Raw genomic sequence first — 22,727 nt, 5'->3', positions numbered from 1 at the left:
ATAAGTCGGCTAGAAGCGACTCCACGGAGGGGCCTGCTTCTTATTAGATTCCTAATGAACAGCAAGCAGGACCTGAAGTGAGTGGAACAATGTTGTTAATTCATTTTGATTCAAGGCATTCTCGGGCTGGCTTATGTGTGCTGGTTTAAAGATTACAGAGACTGTAAGCATGTAGTGCATACCATTTCACATCCTCCCTTAGCTGCAAAGCAGTCTTTGTCATTTTGATGTGCACGTCGTTATTGAATTAGAAAAGTCGTGGATTGGTTGCAAAATTAGTCATAGCTTTCATTATACCAACATAATATAATGCCGAAGAGATCAATTTGTTTCTATTAGGATTGCAGATAGGTTATATATCATATATATATGTATGTAGTTTTATTTCCAAAAGTGTAAAATAATTATTTGAATCAGAATTTCATGTTTTTATTATGTGCATTAGCTCAGCATAAAAGTGTCATGTCACATATTAACATTACATCTTTCTTTTTTAATATGTTTGCAGTCCATTATTTTTTCGTCTTCTCTTTGTTCTTTCAATCTGTATATCTAAAATGTTTATCTCCAGGTCTGAGCGAGGCATGTTTTGCGTTATCCCTCTGATGCATGATTTATTTTTATTTTTTTTGCATTAGTCAGTAGATTCTTGGTTGACAAAATCAAGATTTTTAATGCACACTTAAAAGAAATATCCAGCCGCTTTGTGTTTTCAAGTTTGTTTTTCGTGATTTAGAAGAGCCAGACCAGCGTACACCACTGAGGTCACGTTTCACTGTTCTTCATCACTAAAACAGCTGCGTACACTTTGCTGTATCTTTTTGAAATGCACCTATATGGATAACATAGCTCTCCAGTTTTTTTGTCATGGAAAATAATTGCAGTTGTGTTTTAGAAATGTAAACTAAATGATATAACAGTGCACTGATGGAAATATATTTATGCCCTAAATCGTGCATCGCTGTGGACGAATTCAGTAGTTGAATTTGATGTTTAACCAACCAAAATCCAATTTAACCATGTGCTAAGTATACTATAGAAATGTACAAACAAACATGTCTCCTGTCTGTGTAAATTATGTTTACTATAGATCGCACCTTTTTCACAAAATTGTCCTGCTTCAAATATTGAAGTATGATAAATATGATTTGCCATTACCTGAATTGTTTTTAAAAGAAATGCAATATCATAAGTCATATCATATTATTATTATTTTTTTTTGTGCTACTCCCTGGTTTGCATGATTCCTTTAATGAATCAGACAATATATAGCATGTGCAACAAAAAAATTACAGTCAGTGGACACTATTACTGAATTCCTTCCTCTGTCTTTTAGTGTTTGTGTATCTGCGTGTGTGTTGTTTGTTGCGTTTAGTTTTCTATGAGGGGATGGATGTGCCCCTACGCTTGGTTGGATGACAAATTTGCCCTGTGTGTAAAATGTGGGTTAAGATGACATTAGTAATATTGGTCCACACTAGTGTGTGTGTGTGCACATTTGGGAGTGTGTGTGTCTGTATCATGGGTAAGAGACGCTGTAAGTAAGCTGACACTGATGACGCAGGGCTCTCGCCTACAGTGTTTCTCAGCTCATTTTCAGATGGTAATTCGCCCCTTCCAAAGCAAACTCACAGAGTGTAAGGAAACGATTATATGCATGGCCGGCCATCCGTCAACATGCCCTGGGTTCTTTTCTCAGCGACCAACTTTGTCCAAGCTTTTTAAGAATTTAAAAATATTCCCAGAGACAAACAAGAGAAGAAACAGAGTATTTGATTTGAAATATCTCGCAGGTGGGCTCCCGTTGGTCCTTTGTTTATGTGATGCGTATTTCTTATTTCTTTCAATCTTTTGTTCTCTTTCTGCCAAAACAAACAAAAAAAGAAGTCAGATTTGTATAATTATGAAAATATGGCTGCACTGCCATACCATATTCACAATACATGGTGTGGAAAACAAAAGACAGACTGCAAGATGTCAAGAATACTTATATAGTATGTATAGTCATGAGAGGACAGCCCATAATGGTTAGTAAAAGGAAACTCCCACTAAAGTAAATAAAGTACAGGGTTAGCCCGCAGTCACCGTCCCCATTTAGTGGAGAACGATGGAGAAAAATAAACAAGGTAAAAGTAACCTCAGAATGAAAACATCTTTTGTAATATCTCATTGAATGTAGCATAATTCAAAGAAATCTCTCTTTAAAAGGCTTCTATTCCCTCACAGTGTCCTTTGGATCAACTTCATCAGACCTCGCTTATTAATTGGCTTTCTGCGTATAGCCGTAATTCAATCGCGATTGACCCTAGTGAGCAGGAGTCCAGCTGAGCGAGGCCATACCACATCATCAATCACCGCAATCCACAACGCTGGTGGCCCCTATTAAAGGCTAGTCTTTGTATTAAAACACAACAGGCCAACTGGGTATGTTTGCATAAAGTCACATGACAATCAGGTGTCCTTTCAAGAGTTTCAGCCCTACGGAACCGCCACATCACAAAGACACTCCTGGAAGGACTCAGATGTAATGCTGCTCTGATTTCCATTGTTCTCCGCTCTGGCAGAAGAGTGAATTTGGTTTCCATAGCACTTAACTGGCATCAGATGTTTGCAGAAAGTCCCACGCACCCAATCGGAGCTCTAAGATTGATGGCCAGCACTGTATTGATCCCAATGCTGTGATCTAAAACAATGACAGTTCCTCCTAAGACGGGGACCACAGTGCTATCAAGCTCATCGAGGGGAAAATCCATCACAGGAATCTTGTTGTCAGGAGGACCAGGTTTTCATTAGCCCATTTAACTCAGCACAGATAACTGAAGCTACTTTTCAAAGTTTGTGGGGAAAAGAGGGTATTTGGCTGCTTTTTAAAAAGCAGTTCAAAGGCATGGATGTGACTCTCAGTACGGCAGCCTGCCGCCAATGACTGACTGGTGGAGTGATTCTGTTACTGAAGCAGATGGCAGGATATCCTGCTGTAGAGATTGTCTCAGAACGGTTCAAAGGGAACAGCGCAGTGGAAATTATGCGCCTCGGTCCCATATCGAAGTAATAAAGTCGCATCAAAGACGCCGATTACCTTGTTACATAAACCAGTGCCACGGCTTCATAGTTGTGTGGGTTACATTATTTAATTGAACCGTGTGGGTGTTTTTTGTAGAAATGTGTGTAGGACATCGAGTTGTGGACTTCATTCAGTGATTTCATCCCTGAACAGCTGAGGAAACCGTTCCAGTGTTTTGGAAAATTCACTGCTGGCCCAACGTGAGCTTATTTTGTAAAGACGCATAAGTAATAAAAGCTTTTGTGATGTTGAACTTCTGCTAATTTTGCTTTACGTACTTGCTCAGGTTCCCGGGGAGGCCTTGATTATCACAAGAGTCAGTGGCCACCAGCGATCAGAAACTCATCACTTGGCACCCGAGCTCCAAATCCTCATGTGTCTTGCTACTCATCCTGTAGCGCTCTCTTTTTTTTGATTGCTTTTAAGCCTTAATGTGGGCAGGATGGGGTGATGAGGAGACGGGCTTTCTTAATCAAACCGCTGAGCGTTTAATCTTGTCGGTGAAACATCTGGTGGGCACCTTTTCTCATTTGTTTCTTTGACATCGGATTCCAACCACCTCATGCTCGGAGGACATTTTCAAAAGGGATCTTCATCCTTGTGGCACGAGGACTCTTCAGAATGCGCCCTGTGAAAATAATCCAATGGTAAAGCCCAAAGGTATGGCATGCGTCTGATCTCCAGATCACATGTGCCAGGAACGAACCACAATTGAGTCCATATGGTGCTTTCAAGTGCTAGGAGCGAACCGTGATAAATAAGAATGAATCAAGGATAAAGCCTCTGGATTCTGAGATTTGTCCCAAGCAGCTGGCTTGTGGCCATAGGTTTTGCCATGATGTAATCAGGACACGCAGGTATTTATAAAGCACAAGTAAAAATTGGCCTTCTTTGATTGTTTGCTCTTGACAAAGGGGGAATATCTAATCAAGTATATTACCAGGTATACATTTTCCAGTCTCAAAAGAGCCTTTGAAAGTGAGCATCGATATGCCCTGCTCACTTCAAAAGCACTTACAGAGCATTTGAAGTGAATACTCAAGATACTGAAGGGTGCAGAGCTTTACTGTCTCATAGGGGCTGATTTGGAACACCCCATACAAAGAAATACGATACTGTTACATTTTGAATGGGAAATGTACTTTGCAAATCAAATGCTTATTGCTGATTACTGTCATTAGTGTGGTGAATAAATCTTCAGATTGTGTCTTTAAAGGGAAAGTTCACCCAAAGCTAAAAATTATGTCATAATTTACTCACCCTCATGTCTTTCCAAAGTATGATTTACTCTCTTCTGTGGAACATAAAATTACATATTTTGAAAAATTGGCAGTTCAAACAATGCTGTGTACCAGTGATTTTCAATATATATGGGGATACTGAGAAAATACTGAGACATTTCTTTTGTGTTCCACAGAAGAAGAAAAAAAGATTACAGAATTGTAATTTTTCATTAAAAATCAACTTATCTCTGTCTCTCCATGTGTAAAAATGAACAAATAGGAAAACACATTAAGGATAGGGATGTTTTCCTTTTGATATAGTCCTTTGGTGTGCAAGAGCAAACTGAGAGTTTTGCCAAGTGCCAAGTAGGATGAATGCATTACTTACAATAACAAAAATGCCTTTTGGAATTTGGCCATTGTCTGAAAAAAGACTTGAGTTCTCTATTCACTTCAGACAGGAAGTTTTCATCATGCTAACACCTGCTCAGCTTCATCAATAGTGTTAACAAAAGAAGAGAACATGTAAGCAAAGTATAGACATTTGTAGAAACATGAGCTCACATGTGAGATTAATGTAACTGAAACAGAACTGGGCGTTGTTGCCTTTAGCTCTGTCTCTGTAGAAACAACACACAAATTGTTATAACTTTCATCCTCCATCTCCATCTTCCATTAAGCAAACAGTTATCTCTGTTTAAAATAAAAAATTGCATTCATTGCCACTGCTAATATCTAACATCATACTACATGATTGTTAGATGTGATGAACAGCTATGTGCTTGTAGAGGACTAAGTTGTCGAGGATTTGTTTGAAGTGATCAGGCTGTTATGTGTCTGCTTCACATGACAGATGTCATGGCTTGTGCAGTTGTGTCAAAATCTGCCCATTCTATGTCAGATTTGGTAAGCCATATGCACATTACATAATACGGAAAGTCTGTCATCGCTTACGCATTCCTCAACCCGATGTGATCATATCCATCATCTGCGTAAAATGGAAATGGGGCAAGGCTATAGTGTCGCTGGAAACCTCTACTAGCCGTCTGTTTGGTTACCTCCTGTGACCTACTTTAGCTGTACTGCATGTCAGTCTTTGTCATTAAAATTTGGAGTCCTCATTCCATGGCCATCAGAGGTATGATATTTTCGTTCTCAGTGTCATATCGAGTGGACTGAAGTCCAGGATGTGTGCCACAGTTGGGGCAGGAAGTTTGGCGTTTGACTATGAGGTCAGTTGGTAATAATGAATGTAGATGGTAATGTGCTGTAATGACCTTCTCTGTCCACATCTCAGAGGCTCTCTTCAGGTCTCCTGTGCCCATCATACCGGACCTCTGTCAAGCCACCCTACAGAGCACCCACACTGATGAGACTAATGCTGGCGACGGTGCTTTCAAAATGACACACTTGGCCGCATTAAACCTTTGCATGATCAGTTGCTTTTGCTCAGTGGGCAGAGAGTGTTATAGGGATGTTTCAGGTTCAATACAAGTTTTGCTTAATCGACAGAATTTGTGGTATAATTTATGTTACCACAGAAAATAATTTCAACTTTAGTCTTTGAATAGCAATTTCAAAAGAACAACATTTATTTAGAATTTAAATCTTTTGTAACATTATAAATGTATAAAAATCTTACTGATCACAGCATTTCGAACAGTAGTATACCTGTTAATATGGCACTAATGCAGTAGAATTGGTAGTAAATTCTTTTTTTTATTTTTTTTTATTTGCAGGTATATGCAGTCTTTCAATTTTGTAGTCATGTCAACAAAATTCCAGAAAAGCTCTAGTCATGGTAGTAAATTTTGATGCAACTTTATCATTTGATGCATCTTGATCCAACTTGAGTTGTGCCAAAAATGTAGTGTACTCAGTAGGTTAAATGTTTGCCATAATCTGCAAATAACAAATAAAAATGGCAATCTTGAACAACTCTACAATTCAAAGAATAGAAATAAGTAATAATCAAAAATTTAAAAATAGATAAAAATAAAAATGGACTTAGCCCTGGCATTGTTTACTTTAATTATGGCTGCATCCGAAAACTTAGGAATAATGCTTAAATCATCTACACCAAAACAGGCAATGACTTTGCAGGCAGCGTTTTTGCAAAAAGGCACCTCATGAAACTGATTTTGGACAGGCTTCTGAGGCAGAGTAATGGTTAAATTATCTACAGCAAAATATAGAAAGCTTTGGTTATAACTATGTGGATATTTAATTACTGCAATATTAATTTCTCGCTAGAAATGACATAAAAAGTGGAAAACGTTGATCAAAAACATACATTTACACACAAACTGAGCACCGACCGCAACTTTCAGATGCCATCTTTATTTTTTGGCTTAACTGTCACAGAATGGGACGCACAGGATTGTGGGATATCAAAGGCAGTGAAGGATACATCTATGCTGCCTTCAATAATCGGCCAGATGAAGGCATCTCAGGAGACAGGAACTGAAACTAACACTGAATTCGGACGTGCCTTGATGCCTTCCTACCTTGGAATGCATCCTCCGAAGGCAGCATTTCTCAGGTTTCAGATGTAGCCTACAAGTGCCTCATTGTAACAACTTTTTATTTATTTTTAAAACAACATGTCAATTTTTTTTTTTTTGGTGTTATTCAACATTATGGAACTAATGTTGCCCATTAAGCTTAACTTGTAATAAACCCAGTTCCTTTAAGCTGTCTTGAGGCTCCCAGAAGAACTGCCCAAACTGCTGGAGAACGTTTGCACGTCTCACATGTAGCTCTCTCCACTTCTGAGCCGTCGCAACGGCCAACCTCAAGATCAATGGAATTTTTCATTAGCCTGGGAAAAAGAGACCGCTTGTGATTATTGCCAATAAAGGAAATTAGATGAAATGATTTTTGACTTTGATTTTCTTTCCTCCCTCTTTTCCCCAACCATCCTTTCACATTTAATCAAATGCAAGGTAAAAGTCATCACTGAAATTGCGCCTGATTTATAAATAAGCTAATTGGTGGCATTCTCCCTCTCCTGTCGGTGGACACGGCTGTTTTTATTGCCTAGTCAAAACCTCCTCATGTAATTTTCAAAATGGCCCTCGAAATGAAATTTTCCTCCCAGCTTGTGAGGCAGCTCCATCGCTCATACCTTGCCGCAACCACCTTCTTGTCATCTCTTTAGTGCAGCTTTATGTAGCCTGGCTCTCCTGTCCACATCTGTTAGTTAATTCATCCATTGCGAAACTCTTCCCTGGCACTTTTATCAATGGCTAATCTAATGGAGGTGAACTGTTGAGTGACTGCTCTCATTGATACTCTGTCTTTCTCAGGGACGTTTCGAGAATAATAATGGCACCGTTTCATATTTGGCTGGCCATTGATTGCTGCTGAATGCATATTTACTGAAATGGATACGGGATTAGAGCAGTGCGTCTGAAGTGACAACTTCAAAAGAGTGAACGGCGAATGCTCTGCGGACGTTTATTTTGTGGCTTTAACAGCTTTCTTTGAAGGTTCTTCCATTCAAACCACAATTTACCTATCTGGATTTGACTAACGCTTCCCGAACTTGTTTTCATCTAGATGAAAGTGCAGTAAAAATGCTCAAACATATGCACGCTTGTGTCCTGTACCCGGAAATCCTCTTAACACAGTTGAGAAGATAAAGAACCAATGAGAACAGAGGGGAAAAAAAAGTTTTTGCTTTCTCTTCTCGTATAATCATTTATGACCGGTACACAACTAACTCGGAAAAAGTGGGCGGCAGAACTACACCCAACATTGTGGTGAGTCAAGGCGGCCATCTGTATGTAACTCAGAGAGAAACTCTCTTTACACTCGACTGCCTTTACAGCCCCCTTTGTTTTGAAGTCGATGAGTTCTCCAGCACTTGGTTGGAAGGATCCATGTATATTATAAACATATTGTGGGAAGTTGTGCTAAATCGGTTAGTAGTTCGTCATGTTGTATTGCTTCCCTACACCACAAAGACTTTTGGCTCACCAAAATACACATATAGTGCCACTTATGATATCTACTTTATTCAAGTCAGTTTAATAATCTGTACTATTTTATTTTATTTTATTTTATTTTATTTTATTTTATTTTATTTTATTTTATTTTATTTTATTTTATCCAAATGTACCTTGTTACAGACTAGCAATGTAAAATTATTTGTTTAAAAAAAAAAAAAAAAAAAAAAAAAAAACGCTTTAAATGAATGAAGATCTTTCAGTAATGGTATCTTGCATCAGCAGCCTAGTGTTTGCTGTTAATGATCTGCTCATTAATCTTTGGACAATTATATTGTATCTTGAACTGCTTTTGTAAATGTTTTGACTTTTTTGGACTTATTCATACCATACTAAAGGTAGTCCCATATATCTGCCATTTTATAATGCTCACTTAAGGGAGTGCAAGGTAGGCTATTTAAAATTTAAGCAGTGCCTTCGCTTCTGCTTCAATTGCAAAAAATAATAATCTCACTCTCAAGCAGCTAATTGGCTCGCGTCCATCACACAACCTATAGTTAGGATTTGCGGTGCTGTGGAGGCAGCGCATGGGCTGTGCAGTCACAGAAAACAGAGAAAGTGCTTTCTGCATTTTATAGATTGCTTTTGGTGGTGGATTATGTGAAAATGTGACTTGTTTTAACTTCCTTAACTTGTAATATTCGTCGTGGATCCAGAATCAGTCCGGTTGTGTGCTCGACATATTTTAAGACCAAGGAGAGAGAAATGCCACATGAGGCCCCTTTTTTTCTTTTTTAAAATGTGGTTTTAGTTACCTTTTTTGTTTATTTTGCTCAAACATGTAATGTTCTGACTGGTGTTGCCTATGAATATTTTGCTCCTTATGTTGTTTTTCATTATAGAAATCAACGAAGGTTAGAGGAAAAACATCTTCGAATTAGGAATGTGTTTACAGTCATAGTGTGTTTTTTTATTTTTTTTTTTAAATAGTTTTTCCATAGTTTCTCTGATGTTGTTTTATTGGGCTTTTTCCCTTTCGTCCTCAGATTCCTCCCTGCACACAAGCGTCTCAGGCATTCAGTGCGGTGTGATGATATCCATGCTCCGGCTACTCAAAGCCACGTTCAATCATCAGCTCCAAGGTAATGAATGCACTGTAGCACTGAAGACTATTTATGCAACAAAATGACCAAGATTGCTTCTTGACAAATTATGACAAAAGTGACCATGAGTACATTATAATAAACCCCTGCAGTTGTCCAGAGCTCACAATAGACTCGGCGCCACCTGAGAAGATTGTCAGTGTGGCAGGACCGCAGCAGTCCCTGGAGCCCATGAGTGTCACACCACGTCAAGAGACGTTGCAGATTCAGCCTGTGTCTCGTCCAAGTGGCGATGAGAGAGGGAGTCTTCAGCCACTCCACATAGTCTGGCCACATCGCTGGTAGGACCTTCATGATAACATTAGAAACATTTATTCATCAAGAGTTCCCTTAACATGCATTTATTTATGGAAATTTTGATTTAACAAAATACTTTTAATATTTCACTCATTCTTTTCATTTTTCTTTTTTTTTTTTTTAAACTGACAGTTTCTTCATTTATAATTACAAGGAGTTTCAGTTTCTTCAGATCTTGTGGACTTGCAATATATATATAATTTGTTAAAACAAACACTGTAGCATCATTTGAGTTTGATAACATTCTGTGGTTGAATGACAGAACTTTTTTTGCCATAAAATGGATGACTCTTTTTTTTTTTTTTTTTTTTTTTTTTTTTTTTTTAAGTTTCCTTGCATTTTTTCATACTTGAATACACACAAATTTCAGACTTTTATGAATTTGGTTAAAAATTTTAACACAAATAAATATTTAAATTGTTTATAATTATTTATCTCTTTGTTTCTAAATCACAGTTTAAATTTTTATTTTTCCATTAACTTTTGCAAGATTGAAAATCTGAGATAAGGGTATAACAATAAAATGCATCTGAAAAGTTGCAAAAAATAAATGACTAAGGCATCATAAAAAGTTTCTATGTTTTAAGTGATATTTAACAAAAAAGTCATTTTAATTTTATTTCAAATCAATCCATCAGTCCAACATAAAAGTGACACTATATCATACAATTGTAAAAACAGCAGAATCTAGATGACTGTTGATCATTTTCATGCAGAAATAATTTTTGATCCATAGAGTGTTTTTTTTTTTTTTTTTTTTTTTTTTTGCTTTGCTTTTACTGTTCCCACTAAACAATGCACTCACACAGAAATATAATTTGAGGACCTTGTTTCTCAGCAGACTTCAAACATGTGCGCCATGAAAGCGCCTCAAACATTAACCTGTAATACAGCTGCCATTCTGTGAGTTATTTGCTTTTGATTGTCCAGGGAATTGTTTGACAGTACGGCAGAGGCATGGAAAATGGATAACATGTTTGTTTTGGTACAAGACGCATATATAGACCACTGGTTCGAAGCAGTCCTAAGTGTGTAACGTGTTCACCGACCCCCTGGATGCTTGTGTAATATATTTCAGCATCATCTCATTATTTCCCAAATTCAATCTTGGTGAAAGCCACTGTTAGAATATTATCAGTGACATCGGTGTTTGATTCCTTTAAAAAAAAAAAGTTTGAAAAGTTTGTACGAACAGAACCTCAACTGCAGAGACGGCAACAGCAGAAAATGTCTGTGTCGCTGAGTTTTGTTCACAGGGACCAATGGGGGAGGGATGAGAAAATATTTTATTGCCCGCAGGATTGCTCTGTGGTTTTTGTTGAAGTTTAAATATCTTCCACTCCCCATATTTTAGACCTCCTCTTGGCATGAGTGGAAACCAAACAGCATTGTATCTCTACCTCATCTGCCATGGGCTGAGAAAAAAAATAACTGTTGCTCAAGCCACATATTTCTCCCATGACTCTTTGCTCATCTCTTGGCAGCAACGACATGTTTCCTTACCAAAAAACACCCATAAACCAGATTAACAACCGTAAAGACCACCGGTGTCGAAGTTTGATGCTGGCACAGGGATTTTGTGATGTTTGTTTGTTATGTATCTGTCATTCACCTACTCTTGTATCAGTAACAAAAGCAGCCATTGTGTAATCTCTTCAAAACTGAGCAAAACACAGATGGATTAGCGCTGTTAACATCCGTGCCTCATAAACGTTGGCTTTGGTCCGAGTTAAATTGGGATTTACACAGGGCGAGAGCTGCTGGAAAAATAAGAAGGGGTTTGGATTATCTCTGACAGTGTGTCCCATTTCATCCTTTTTCCTTTTTTTCCAGCCTCTCTTTTTGTCATCATCACTGGTTGCAGATTGTTAATCTCCATGTGGCCTGGATAGGTCTTCATCCGTTGGATTACAGGACTGTCTTATTGCAGGCGCTGACCGGGGCGTATGGTCAGAGAGGGCAGCTGTTTGCAGGTGCATGTGATGAGGGCTTAAATTTGCTTCTGAAAAGCCCATTTACCTAAGAGGGCAACCTTGTTTTTCAACCTTGTTCTTTCAAAAAAAGAAAAAAATGCAGAGAAGACACATGGCCTGGCATGGGCTTTCTCTCTGCTGGACCTTTGCCTTCCAGGCGATCATTCTCCGCAATTATGCAATGTTTTTTTTTACTTTTTCTTCTGTGGCTTGTCTTGAAATCCAGACACATTTGTGCATCTCTCGTTCCTCCCAGACTGTGCAGCAGGCACTAATGACCAAGTAAAAAAGACGCAGGCACTGACGCATCACCACGCTGTGCTGGCAAGCATCGTGACTGGTTCCACAACTCCTCCTGCGCCCTGCTCATCGCCAGAGCTGTGCTGCCGAGACCCCCATTAGAGAGGGATGGCGCTTGGAAGGACATGATATGTTGGAATCTTGAAAACGGCACAAAGGATTTAAACCCGAGCAAAGGCAGAATTCCAGAAAATATTTGACTTTTGATGTTTGCACACAATTAAAACTAATGAATCAGGGTCATGTTAGAGTAGAGAATTGGAAAACAAGTCGTTTACTGACAGTCAGAATGTAACCAAAGACATCAGCCCATACATTTTCACATCCACACATATATATATACCCCCATAATAACACCACCACCAACCACCCCTCCCTGTGGAGGAGCGGTGAGAACGATCGACACGGTCATGGTTTGTTTTGTCTTGTTTTACCGGAGGCTTTGCCTCTGCTATTTTCAGCTGACCCTAATCAATCCCCAGATAACCGAATCCTGGGCTTTCAAGAGCCCCATTAATTAGCCCTTTCGCTTCCTTCTGATTTGAATCCTTTAACGTCATGCTTTTGCAGTAAATAGAGTTTGAATTTTAAAACATGCACCTCATGGGTGCGACTTAAAGGGGAATATTTAATCATAGCTGTCTAAATGAGAGGATCATATTCTTTTAAGTGGTACCGGATGACTGCTAATGAGGATTCGCAGGGTCCCTGCAGAACCCTTTTTTTCGTATTTGTTTTATTTGGTTTCTGTCTCATTGCACTCGGAGGTCAAAGGGTAAGAAAAACCCCCATTTTAGTATTGGGAAGTAAGACATATTTATGACTGTTAAAAAAAAAGAGAAAACTTTTGGACATATACGCTACCAATCAAAAGTTTCATTTATTCTTTTTTTTTTTTTTTTTTATAAATTATTTTAAATAAGCAAGTAAGCAAGGATGCATTGAATTGTGTCATAAATAGAAAGTGACAGTAAAGAAATGTGTGATGTTACAAAATTATATTTCAAACTTTTGAACTTTCTGTTCATCAAAGAATCCTGAAATAAGTATCACAGCTTGAGCACCAAATCTGCATGTTAGCTTTTTTTGCCATTACAGGGATACAATTTTAAAATATATTAAAACAGAAAAGTTATTTTAAATATTTCACAGTATTACTGTTTTACTATATTTTTGATCAAATAAGTGCAGCCTCAAGAGACTTCTTTCTAAATGAAGCATTGCCAAGTGATCGCTGTGAAGCTGCTTTTATGGACCCTAAAACTGTTGAATGGTGGAGTGTGTACAATTTCATTTAATTCAATTCAATTTTTAAATAACTGAATAATATATTTAATACAAATTTTATAATAAATAAAGAAAATATATTTATTTAATTATGTATGCTGCTTAGAAAGTTACATCTGGATTGTTTTTCTGATTGTTTTCCTCATACTAGCAGTATCATCTTCCCAAACTTTATCTGGGTCATCTGTAAGTTTGCCATCTATCATTAACATCTGCATTTAAAATGCCCCTTAAGTGTAGCTCCTAGAAAAGCTTCTAATAATTAATCACTAATATGTTTGTGTTGTATGTTTATTAATCTGCATTAGTGCCGAGTGCTGCGAGTGCATGTTAGTGAACTCATGTTTACGTGCATCTGTTCGGGTCTCCTCTCTTCCAGTTTTAGCTTGAGAGACACGTTGAGCCCCAGCAATCCCTGCATAACATAACTGACATATTAATTAACCCTCCGCTATGCTGTCAGTAGGAAATAAGGCATCACGGCCACATGAAGGCTGTTTTAGTTACTAGACTGACAGGCCGGGTAATAGGCATCCCTGCAGTCGCCATGTCACCTCCCCGCAGGTCAACCAGTCTTAGTCCAGAGGAGGTAGCAATCACATCCACAATGTAGCGAATCAAAGAGGCTGCAAAATTAATGAGGGAATCAACGTCAAGCCATGGGGGAAAGGCAACATAAAAGAACCGGAAATGAGAGGAAATAAGCCCTCACTAATACCTCATCCAAGGAGATTCCACCCAAGTGGGAGGTGTCTTTTGTCAAAGCGCTTCTGCCCCGGTAATTGTTTTTGACCTTCAGCATCGTCATTTTTGTGAAGAGAGCTCTTTCTCAGACAGTATACAGAAAGGCAGTGCTGACGAGCTCAGAGATTTGTCAAAGCCTCTTTTGTGCGATGTGTATGAGCTCTGTAAGGCCGTTGTTCGGTAACATACCTCCGCTTTATCAAGAGGATGAGCCGCATGGATCACCACTCGACTGTCAGGGTTTTGAAAGGACTTCAGGCACGCAGTTTGGGCCAAAGAGAAGGATTTCAAACACGTGCGTTGAGGGTCGTTGTATTCAGAGGGAAGCTTCTTCATCAGATGTGTTGTTAGCATGTAGGTTAGCTATGCTAGTCTTTTTGACTGCAGAATAGAATTGGGGATGTGTCTCGCAATGGATGAAATGCACTGAGGGGTTTGTGCACCTACTTTTTTTAATAGAAAGATTGTGGTCAGTTGATGGAAAGTGTGTTATTTCTGCCCTAACATATTAGACACACTTTATCAAAACCTAAAATAATCATGAAACAATTAACAATCGAGAATACCAATTTGTATTTTATTTTATGTATACATATGACTGGGAAAGAATACTCACTGAGCTTTTCATAGTGTAAAATTTAATAAAACATTATTTGAAGTACTCCTAATTTAATCTTATTAAAACCTGTAAAGTGTGCTTTGGATTTAAAGGCACACTTCAGACTTCAGAGTGAACTAGTTTTGAGGTAATGAAACATTGCCAGTGATCGCTGTGAAGCTGCTCACCAGATCTCTTGGCTACGCTCAGAACTTTAATGGAAGCACACCAGCAATCAGCGGCCTGGCTGGATCACAGTGACAGAACATGTGGCCTCAGCTTCAGATGTGTAATTAAGGTATACGAGCCGGGATTCGAAGAGGAACTTTCAGAACTCTTACCACGCACCTCAAATCTAAATAATTGTATTAGCGTTTCCATTTGTATAAACGTTTCTGAGAAATCAAAATTGAAAATGTCAAACACTGAAATTTTATCAAAGTTTGTTAATTACATCACAGGTTTTTACATTTTCTCAGTATGTTTTGTGTTATTTCTACAATAACATCTGAACATATGGGTAAACATACAAAAGGTCATTTAAAAAAAAAAGTAAATAAATAAAAGGAATCAATGCAAATGGAAATAGGCTTTTGGTTACAAAATCTGTCTGGATATTTTTGGTTGCAAAAATAAAAGCATTAGTTAAATAAAGATACTAAATGTAATTTTTGTCAAAGCTGAAGTTCACTTATTAACAGGGTTGCCAGGTCTGTGAAACAAAACTAGCTTATTTATTTATTTATTTTTCCTCTCCATCCGGGGTCCCCATCAAAATTGCTTTCTGAGGGGGCAGAGATCCCTTTAACCCTCAGACTAAAAAACCTGCATCAAAAGTGTAAAAGTAGCCCAATTCCAGGGGGGAAAAATGCAGACTTGGCAACACTGCTTACTAAACAAAACTCTCTCCGTATATTCAGCTTCACATTAAAGTTGTTTTATTTATAATTTTATTTGTTGAGATCATCACAACCTTCAAGAAACAGCTGAGGATGATTCCATTTACACGTAATTAAATCATAAACCTAAACCTAGACATGTCTTATGTAAAAGAAAATATATATATATATATATATATATATATATATATATATATATATATATATATATATATATATATATATATATATATATATATATATATTTAATACTTATGTTCTTTTCTTACTTGGTATTGACATACTACAGTATGCATATTGTTGACTCGTCTATGAAATGGTTTGTGATGACTGTCAGCTATAAGATTAAATGTTAAATATGACGGGTAGTGGTTTTTATTTTTCTGCACTTTATTTTTGATTTCTCTTTTGGTAATATTTTTGTTACTTTCCTGCAGCTAATTACTTTGTAATTAAATTATTGTTTCCAAATGTGAAATAAAGTTTTGTTTCTGCTGTGTCTCTGTCTGGCTCAAGGGAACATGACAAAGACCCACAGCTGTTCTTCCAGACCTTACTGAAACTCAAAGAACGACAGCTGAGCTTTGAAGTTTCTGTCCTGGGAGAGACCTTTGCTGACGTTCCAGGTACATCATGTGCTGTGGGGATTAGAGACGGGGATATAATTAAACAATTATAATGTGATATTGCTTTTATACAACAGTCCTTTTAGACAAAATGTTACAGTTAGTTAGCCATATATATTTATATATATATATATATATATATATAATATATATATATATATATATATATATATATATATATATATATATATATATATATTCTCACCAGAATCTGCTTGCTTTATTTACTTACCTTTCTGTTCCTACTTTTTAATAGAATGATTTAGTTGTATGACACCTCTGATGTCATGCACAAATGTAATTACATGTTTAACTTTGAAACAAATTTGTTAAGTACATCTCTTTAGGTTCAAAGATCATCTGTTTATTGCGCACAGGCAACATTTTCATTGGCAAAATACACTCCCCATTAGTGGACAATTATGTTTTAATATCTTTCGGACAGTCTTGAGTATTTATGGTGTTGTGTTCATTTCATTTATGTGCCCACACAGTCTAACGCTGCCAAAGCTAGACTTACAGGAAACACAATCTCTTATATTGAGATGCAAACTTTTATATCGCTGCATAAACAGCTGCAGGACCAAAAGAAATAAACCGATCGTAAAGGTTGCTCATGTTATGAAATTATGTTTACGATTGCTCGGAAGGCAATCACACTGAAACGGTTTTAATCTATTTTGATTTTGCTAATAGAATCACATTATTGATTATTTGTGCCCTTCTCCATTTTATGTCTAAATTTATGATGACCTTGCTTATTTCATCTCCTCGCAAAATATGACCAAAACTTTAAATGTCCCTTTCTCCGCTAATCGTTACACATCGATATTGAGGCTTCTGTCCCTTTCTCCGTTCCTTCCCACTATAGACATCTTTTCAGAAGCCAAAGAACAGTTGGTTGACCACATCCAGCACTGGGGTTTCATGCCCAGTAAGGAAGATTACCTCAAAGCACTGTGCCAAGCAGATGTCGTCGTTTCCACGGCCAAGCACGAGTTTTTCGGAGTAGCAATGTGAGTTTCATCTGCTGTCTGTCACAGAAATATGTTCTCTCCAAACAGAAAGGCTCCACAATGGTTTATTTATGTTTATTAGCAGAAGTTTTTTTGCTATTTTTATGAAATTTAAAAAAAAAAAAAAAAAAAAATTGGTGAATTTAGTCATTCGTATTTAGATTTCATAGTCAATTCTGGTTGTTTTATAATGTGGATGCAAAAAGTATTTTCCATCATGTCATATTTTAACGTGAGGATTACCTTGAGCATGTCAATCTCCAAAGCCCAAACATGCCCAAAAACAGTTCATGGCGTAATTGTAAGGTTGCTTTCAATCCCAGAGGCCTGTCCTCTCTGTCTGGGGGGTGTTTCACTGTCAGGAGGGTACTGCATGTGTTTTGGAGGGACCTTTGAAAGCACCACCCTTGATGTGTTCAGCATCGCCTGGATCAATATCTTCAGTCACCTGTGCTTGACTTTTGAAGAGTTTGTTTGATAATGCCCAGGGCCAAGGTAGCACTGATCCCAAGTGCACTAGCAGCGGCTCGTTCTACACTGGGGAACTCACTCATCCTTGTTCTGTACGCTAAATGTATACATCCTATTAGATAACAGCATTGATGAATTTTCTGAGCCGTGATATCGATTGGATGGAAACATCCTTTGCTTTGCGGGGTAACGGTTTAGACTCGCGCTCCCTCTGGGACTCTTACTACATATGGCTGAAGTTGTTCTCGATTTCATTAGATCAAAGTCCAGTGGAGAGGAGGAATAAGGAGACTCCTCAGCTGTGTGTTCAAACACTGATCAAACACCTGCTGTCAGCTTTTCTTAATAATGGTTAACTTTCAAAAAACATCTCATTTGAGGAATTAAGGCTATGATGTTCCTTAATTATGAGCACACCATAGTTAGAGAATTGTCTTTTTTATGTACGTAATGAAAACACTTTAGATCAGGAAACACTGTTTACTATTAACAAGTTGTTTATTAGCATGCATATTACTAGCATATTGGCTGTTCATTTGTACTTAAAAAACACTTATTCTGCATGACAGTATTCTAGATCCATTAACCCGAGCCAAACTAAACTGCAACTACCTTACTTACTATCAATGTAGCAGTACTTAGGAGTCTGAGGGAAAAACTCTGTTAATAGTGAATGTGTTCCAAAGTGTTCTAAAGTGTTAAAATTCTACTAACATTATGTGATAAAAAAAAAAAAAAAATGCTAATAGCTAGTTTATTATGTACCATAAATACATGCAATTGAATTCACAGTTCACAATTGCATTGTTGAACAGCTTTAATTACAACTTGATTTGAAATCCTGTACAATTAAATAATTTATTAGATTTATTACATTAAATATTTGGATTAATTTTATGATATGTTTTAATACAAGTCTGGGACAAGGGTAAAACAATAAAATCTTTACACAATACAATTAAAAAGTATAAAAATAACTGATGAAGAAATGATAAAAAGTTTCTGAGACAAGTTTTAATGAGGCCTCCATATAACAAAAAAAAGGAAAGAAAGAAAGAAAGAAAACAAGTTCAAATCTCTTCGTTTTAATAAAAATCAGACCCTAGGACATAAAAGTGCCTGGAGTTGAAGAAACATCCACTTTCTAAATCAATTTTGCTACAAAGGACTGATGACATGAGAAAGAGGCCGTAAGACCTCGGAACTCGAATCACCTGCTCAAATGCTTTTGCCGATCAGTACTTGCTTCTCATTGGTCAACTCTGCACCACGCAAGGGGACTTTTCTCCACCGTGTTCTGTCCTCGTTATTGTGGAAATTAGCCTAATCTGATTAATTGTCAGCAGACGCCCATCCGTGCCCTCCAGAAAAACAGTAAGGCAGCCAAGCAGAATGATCGCCTAATTATATTTGAGATGAAAAGCCCGATAAGCATTTGCACGCTCACACATTAACTGCATTGACATGGAACTGACCTTAATCAGTTTCATACGACGGGCTGTCATAGACTCCAGCCGAGCGACTTTGATTTACTGTGTTCACTGTAAATTTGATCAGGGAAGGGGATGTTGACGTTGCAGAGTAGGTAATACTACACTAAACCTTCACTTTCTGGTGTTTGCTCAAGGACCGTGACTGTTGTGCTTTTGTTTTGCTTTTTCCTTTGTAGAGAAATTATAGGTGATGTGTTCTTTTTTTGTTTTTCTTCCAACTGGTTTATAATTTGTTGAAATAAAGAGTTGTGAATAAAAGTGGATGTTTTATTGCTTTTGTGCGAATAGAGAATGCATTGGACTTGTTAGCATGCGTCTGCTGGCTTTTGATGACTAGATTATTCAGAATACAGGGGTATCAAGATCTGTTTTTAAGTTGAACTAATTTTAAATTGAAGATTTATCACATGTGAAAAAAATGTACACAAAGGTGCAGACAGATGCAAGAAAGCATGTGAGGTCAGATATGTTGCCCACCTTTAACCAAAACTGCTTGATCCATGATTCCTGCAACTGCAGGATTGCGCTCAAAAAAAAAAAAAAATAAATAAAAAAAGACATAAAGAAGTATTCTTTGTTCTCCTATGTTACAGATCTGAAGGTTTAACAATTGACCATTAAATATGTAACAATACAAACCACTTTGAAATGCAACTTTGCGATTCTGAGAGGTTTTCCAAATCCACAGGATTGTTCGAGGAGATTTGTCCCATTGCTCAATCAGAATTTTGAAATTTCAGCCGTGAATGGCAGAGGGCTAATCGGATATTAAAATATGCATGGTTTTAGCATGGGAAATGAGATGAGGATCTGATGGTGAAGGGAGAGATGGATAGACTCATTAAATATTAATACTCATTCTACAAAATATTTAAACAGCCGGTCATTTCCACTGCCAGCAATAGGGGTTCAAATGAGTTGAATCAGTTGGGAGCAAAGTTTGCCCTAGATTGAACTATTTGATGAACTAAAAGCATGAGATAGTGTGTAAAACTATGCCATAGTTATGAGGTAGCATTACAAGAGTTCATTAGGTATTTGAATTAGTAAAATGATTTGAAATGCTTTGATCTGTGTGTAACGGTTGATCTTGATCAAGGTGAAGTACATGATACTGAGGCGGGTGATAGGTTGGAAAAATCACCTTCGCTCAGCCAGTTACGATGGCTTTCTTCAATAATGGTCAGCTTTATAGCGCTGAACTTCCATGGTGCTCTTTTAGAAATTGCTAATTGGGGAAATGCATCCAAGTCATTTCAATACATTTGGTCAGTACAGTCCTGATGCACTATGACTGTATGAACTGAATCTTAAATGACATAAATCTTCTCTTTCAGGTTGGAAGCGGTCCATTGTGGTTGTTACCCTCTGTGTCCGAAGGCTTTGGTCTATCCTGAAATATTCCCTGGTAAAAAAAAAAAAAAAAAAATCTTTCATTTTCATGATTTGCCTAGCTCAATTTCATTTGCAAAAGAAGATTTATTGTCACAGGCAAAGCTGCTATGTTCAACTTCTGTATATAATGGCTTATTCATCTTAAAGCACAATCGAAGAATTTGCCATAAACCATTCTGGCATTTGTATATAAATAAGTAAATATAACCACAGTTCAATAATGTACAGCATCACGCAGCATGGTGTCAGCTGAATTTTTAATGCTGAAAGTGCCTGCGATCTCATCTGCTCTTTGAGGTTTCTGACTTATCAAATATGTATTTTCCTCTTGTAGCAACATATCTGTATTCGACACCTGAACAGCTGTGTAAAAGACTACAAGACTTCTGCAAGCGTCCACATTTAGTCAGACACCATGTTAATCAGGTAAACAGTGTTAATTTTGATGGGAATCAAATCAACCGCAAAGACTCCTACAGAGAATTCTAACATGTTTAGTGCTTTTTAGTCATAAAATACTGTGAATAAACATGCATCCACGATGCTAATACATGACTAGTAATCAGAAATCTAAAATGTAGCCTAAATTCTTTTGTGCTAAAGCTGAGCTCTTTATTCCATTGTAGAGGTACAACAAGATCGATAAAAGCCATTAACTGGTGGGGTCGCAAGTCTGAGAGAAAAAATCAATGCTACATGCAAATATTCAACTCCATAATCTTGCTTGTTAGCTAAATAGTCAGTTAAATATATTTTTCACTGGAAAAGAAAATGCTTACTAATTATTTTGTTGTTGAGGTCAAAGGTCATACATCCACTGTATTTTTCTACAAATTTGCCACATATAGAAGTTTTAATGCCAAAAAAAAAAGAACATTTAAAACAGGCTACATTAAATATACATATACAATTAATTTCATAATAATAACAACTAATTTAATATATAAATTTAAATGTTTGATTTAAAACTTTTTTTGGGGCCATAAATTTTATACAAATTTCCATCCTGAAGCAAACCCATTTGGGAGCCACTGCTCAACTAATCATAAAACAATAGAATTCTAATTCTGTCACTGTTGTCTGCTTTTTCCATCTTTTTGCCCTTTACTCTCTGACTCTATTTTTCCTAGGTGAACCTCCACACTTTCTCCTGGGACACTCTGGGGGACAGTTTCAGATCTCTCCTGGGAGCCGACAGTGACAGGATGTTAACAGAGGAGCACATGTCATGAAGTGACCCCCAAGAAATACATTGATTTAAACTCCAGCTTAATTGTGAAAGAGTGTTTACAGTATGACCCGGAAAATCCTCTCTTCCTCTCTGCTATTATTTAAGAAAAACATGTATATGTGATTTTAATGTTCTCATGCCGGAAAAAAGCAATTTTATATTTGTGGTTAATGGAAAAAAAAGAACAATCGAAAAACCTGAAACCGCTTTCGTGTTGCGCCTAGGCGGGCCCACCTCATATTTCGGTTCATATCCATTTTTATCCTTTGTGCCGGAGGACTCCAGCCTGGAATTCTGGAGTCTTCGGTTCCCACTCCGACAGAGCGGCAGCCAAGTTGCGGCTTGAAACTTTGTGGGCTCTCGCTCCACCTGAGGTTGCCAGGTTGTGACAAAGTCCCCCGAGGCTCAGTAAAGGTTGATGCAAGGCTTCCCCAGGACTGTGGTTGAATCTAAATATGGTTCTTTTATTTTCCTTGCGTCGGAGATCTGGCTGTACGTTGCAACCGGGAACCCGCTGCATAATTAAGGGGGCATGGTAACTAGCTATTTATATGTTTTTGCAAAATGTAAAATCTGGGCAAACTAACAATGGCCTGTCAGATTTTCCATAAAGATGTAAGTGTCTGCTTTCACATCACGGCAATGCCACAATCACACGGCCCACTTCAGGCCTGCCAACATATGTGTTATTAAAAGAGGTCTGACTTTTATTGCAAGAGGTATTGAAGGATTCCTCCTTTATTATCAGACATTCTCTCAATAAAGCTGCGGACTTTCTGATGTTATTATTTCAGATGCATCGATTATTCAGGTGCGCCGGACAGAGGATTCAAATTAAAGGCTCAAATATAATCACGTCGCCGGCTCCTCGCATGCGTTCAAGATTAGTCTCATTACTCCTCATTAAGTAGCAGTGCTTCCTTTACAGCGCATAGAAAAATAGTCCTAATATCCTACCTCCATATGTAATCTATTTCATATTTTAGGGGGTTGGTGA

The 22,727-nt window shown here is 37.5% G+C and overlaps 1 protein-coding gene across 3 annotated transcripts in view; it reads left to right on the top strand.

The window, feature by feature from the left end:
* The window catches only part of gtdc1 (glycosyltransferase-like domain containing 1), a 40,505-nt gene extending 17,995 nt beyond the window's left edge, over positions 1 to 22,510 (top strand). For all 3 annotated transcript variants that reach the window (XM_042731170.1, XM_042731171.1, XM_042731169.1), the window contains exons 5-11: positions 9,284 to 9,379; positions 9,493 to 9,681; positions 16,015 to 16,124; positions 16,996 to 17,140; positions 20,442 to 20,512; positions 20,834 to 20,925; positions 21,630 to 22,510. In XM_042731170.1, coding sequence (XP_042587104.1) covers positions 9,284 to 9,379; positions 9,493 to 9,681; positions 16,015 to 16,124; positions 16,996 to 17,140; positions 20,442 to 20,512; positions 20,834 to 20,925; positions 21,630 to 21,731 — 805 coding nt within the window. In that variant the 3' untranslated portion in view covers positions 21,732 to 22,510. The remainder of the gene's footprint in view (positions 1 to 9,283; positions 9,380 to 9,492; positions 9,682 to 16,014; positions 16,125 to 16,995; positions 17,141 to 20,441; positions 20,513 to 20,833; positions 20,926 to 21,629) is intronic.
* Positions 22,511 to 22,727: the final 217 nt, after the last annotated feature.

The sequence above is a fragment of the Cyprinus carpio genome, chromosome B9 (genome assembly GCF_018340385.1).
Source record: "Cyprinus carpio isolate SPL01 chromosome B9, ASM1834038v1, whole genome shotgun sequence".
Taxonomy (NCBI): Eukaryota; Metazoa; Chordata; class Actinopteri; order Cypriniformes; family Cyprinidae; genus Cyprinus; species Cyprinus carpio.
This window is presented reverse-complemented; position numbering and strand designations above follow the sequence as displayed.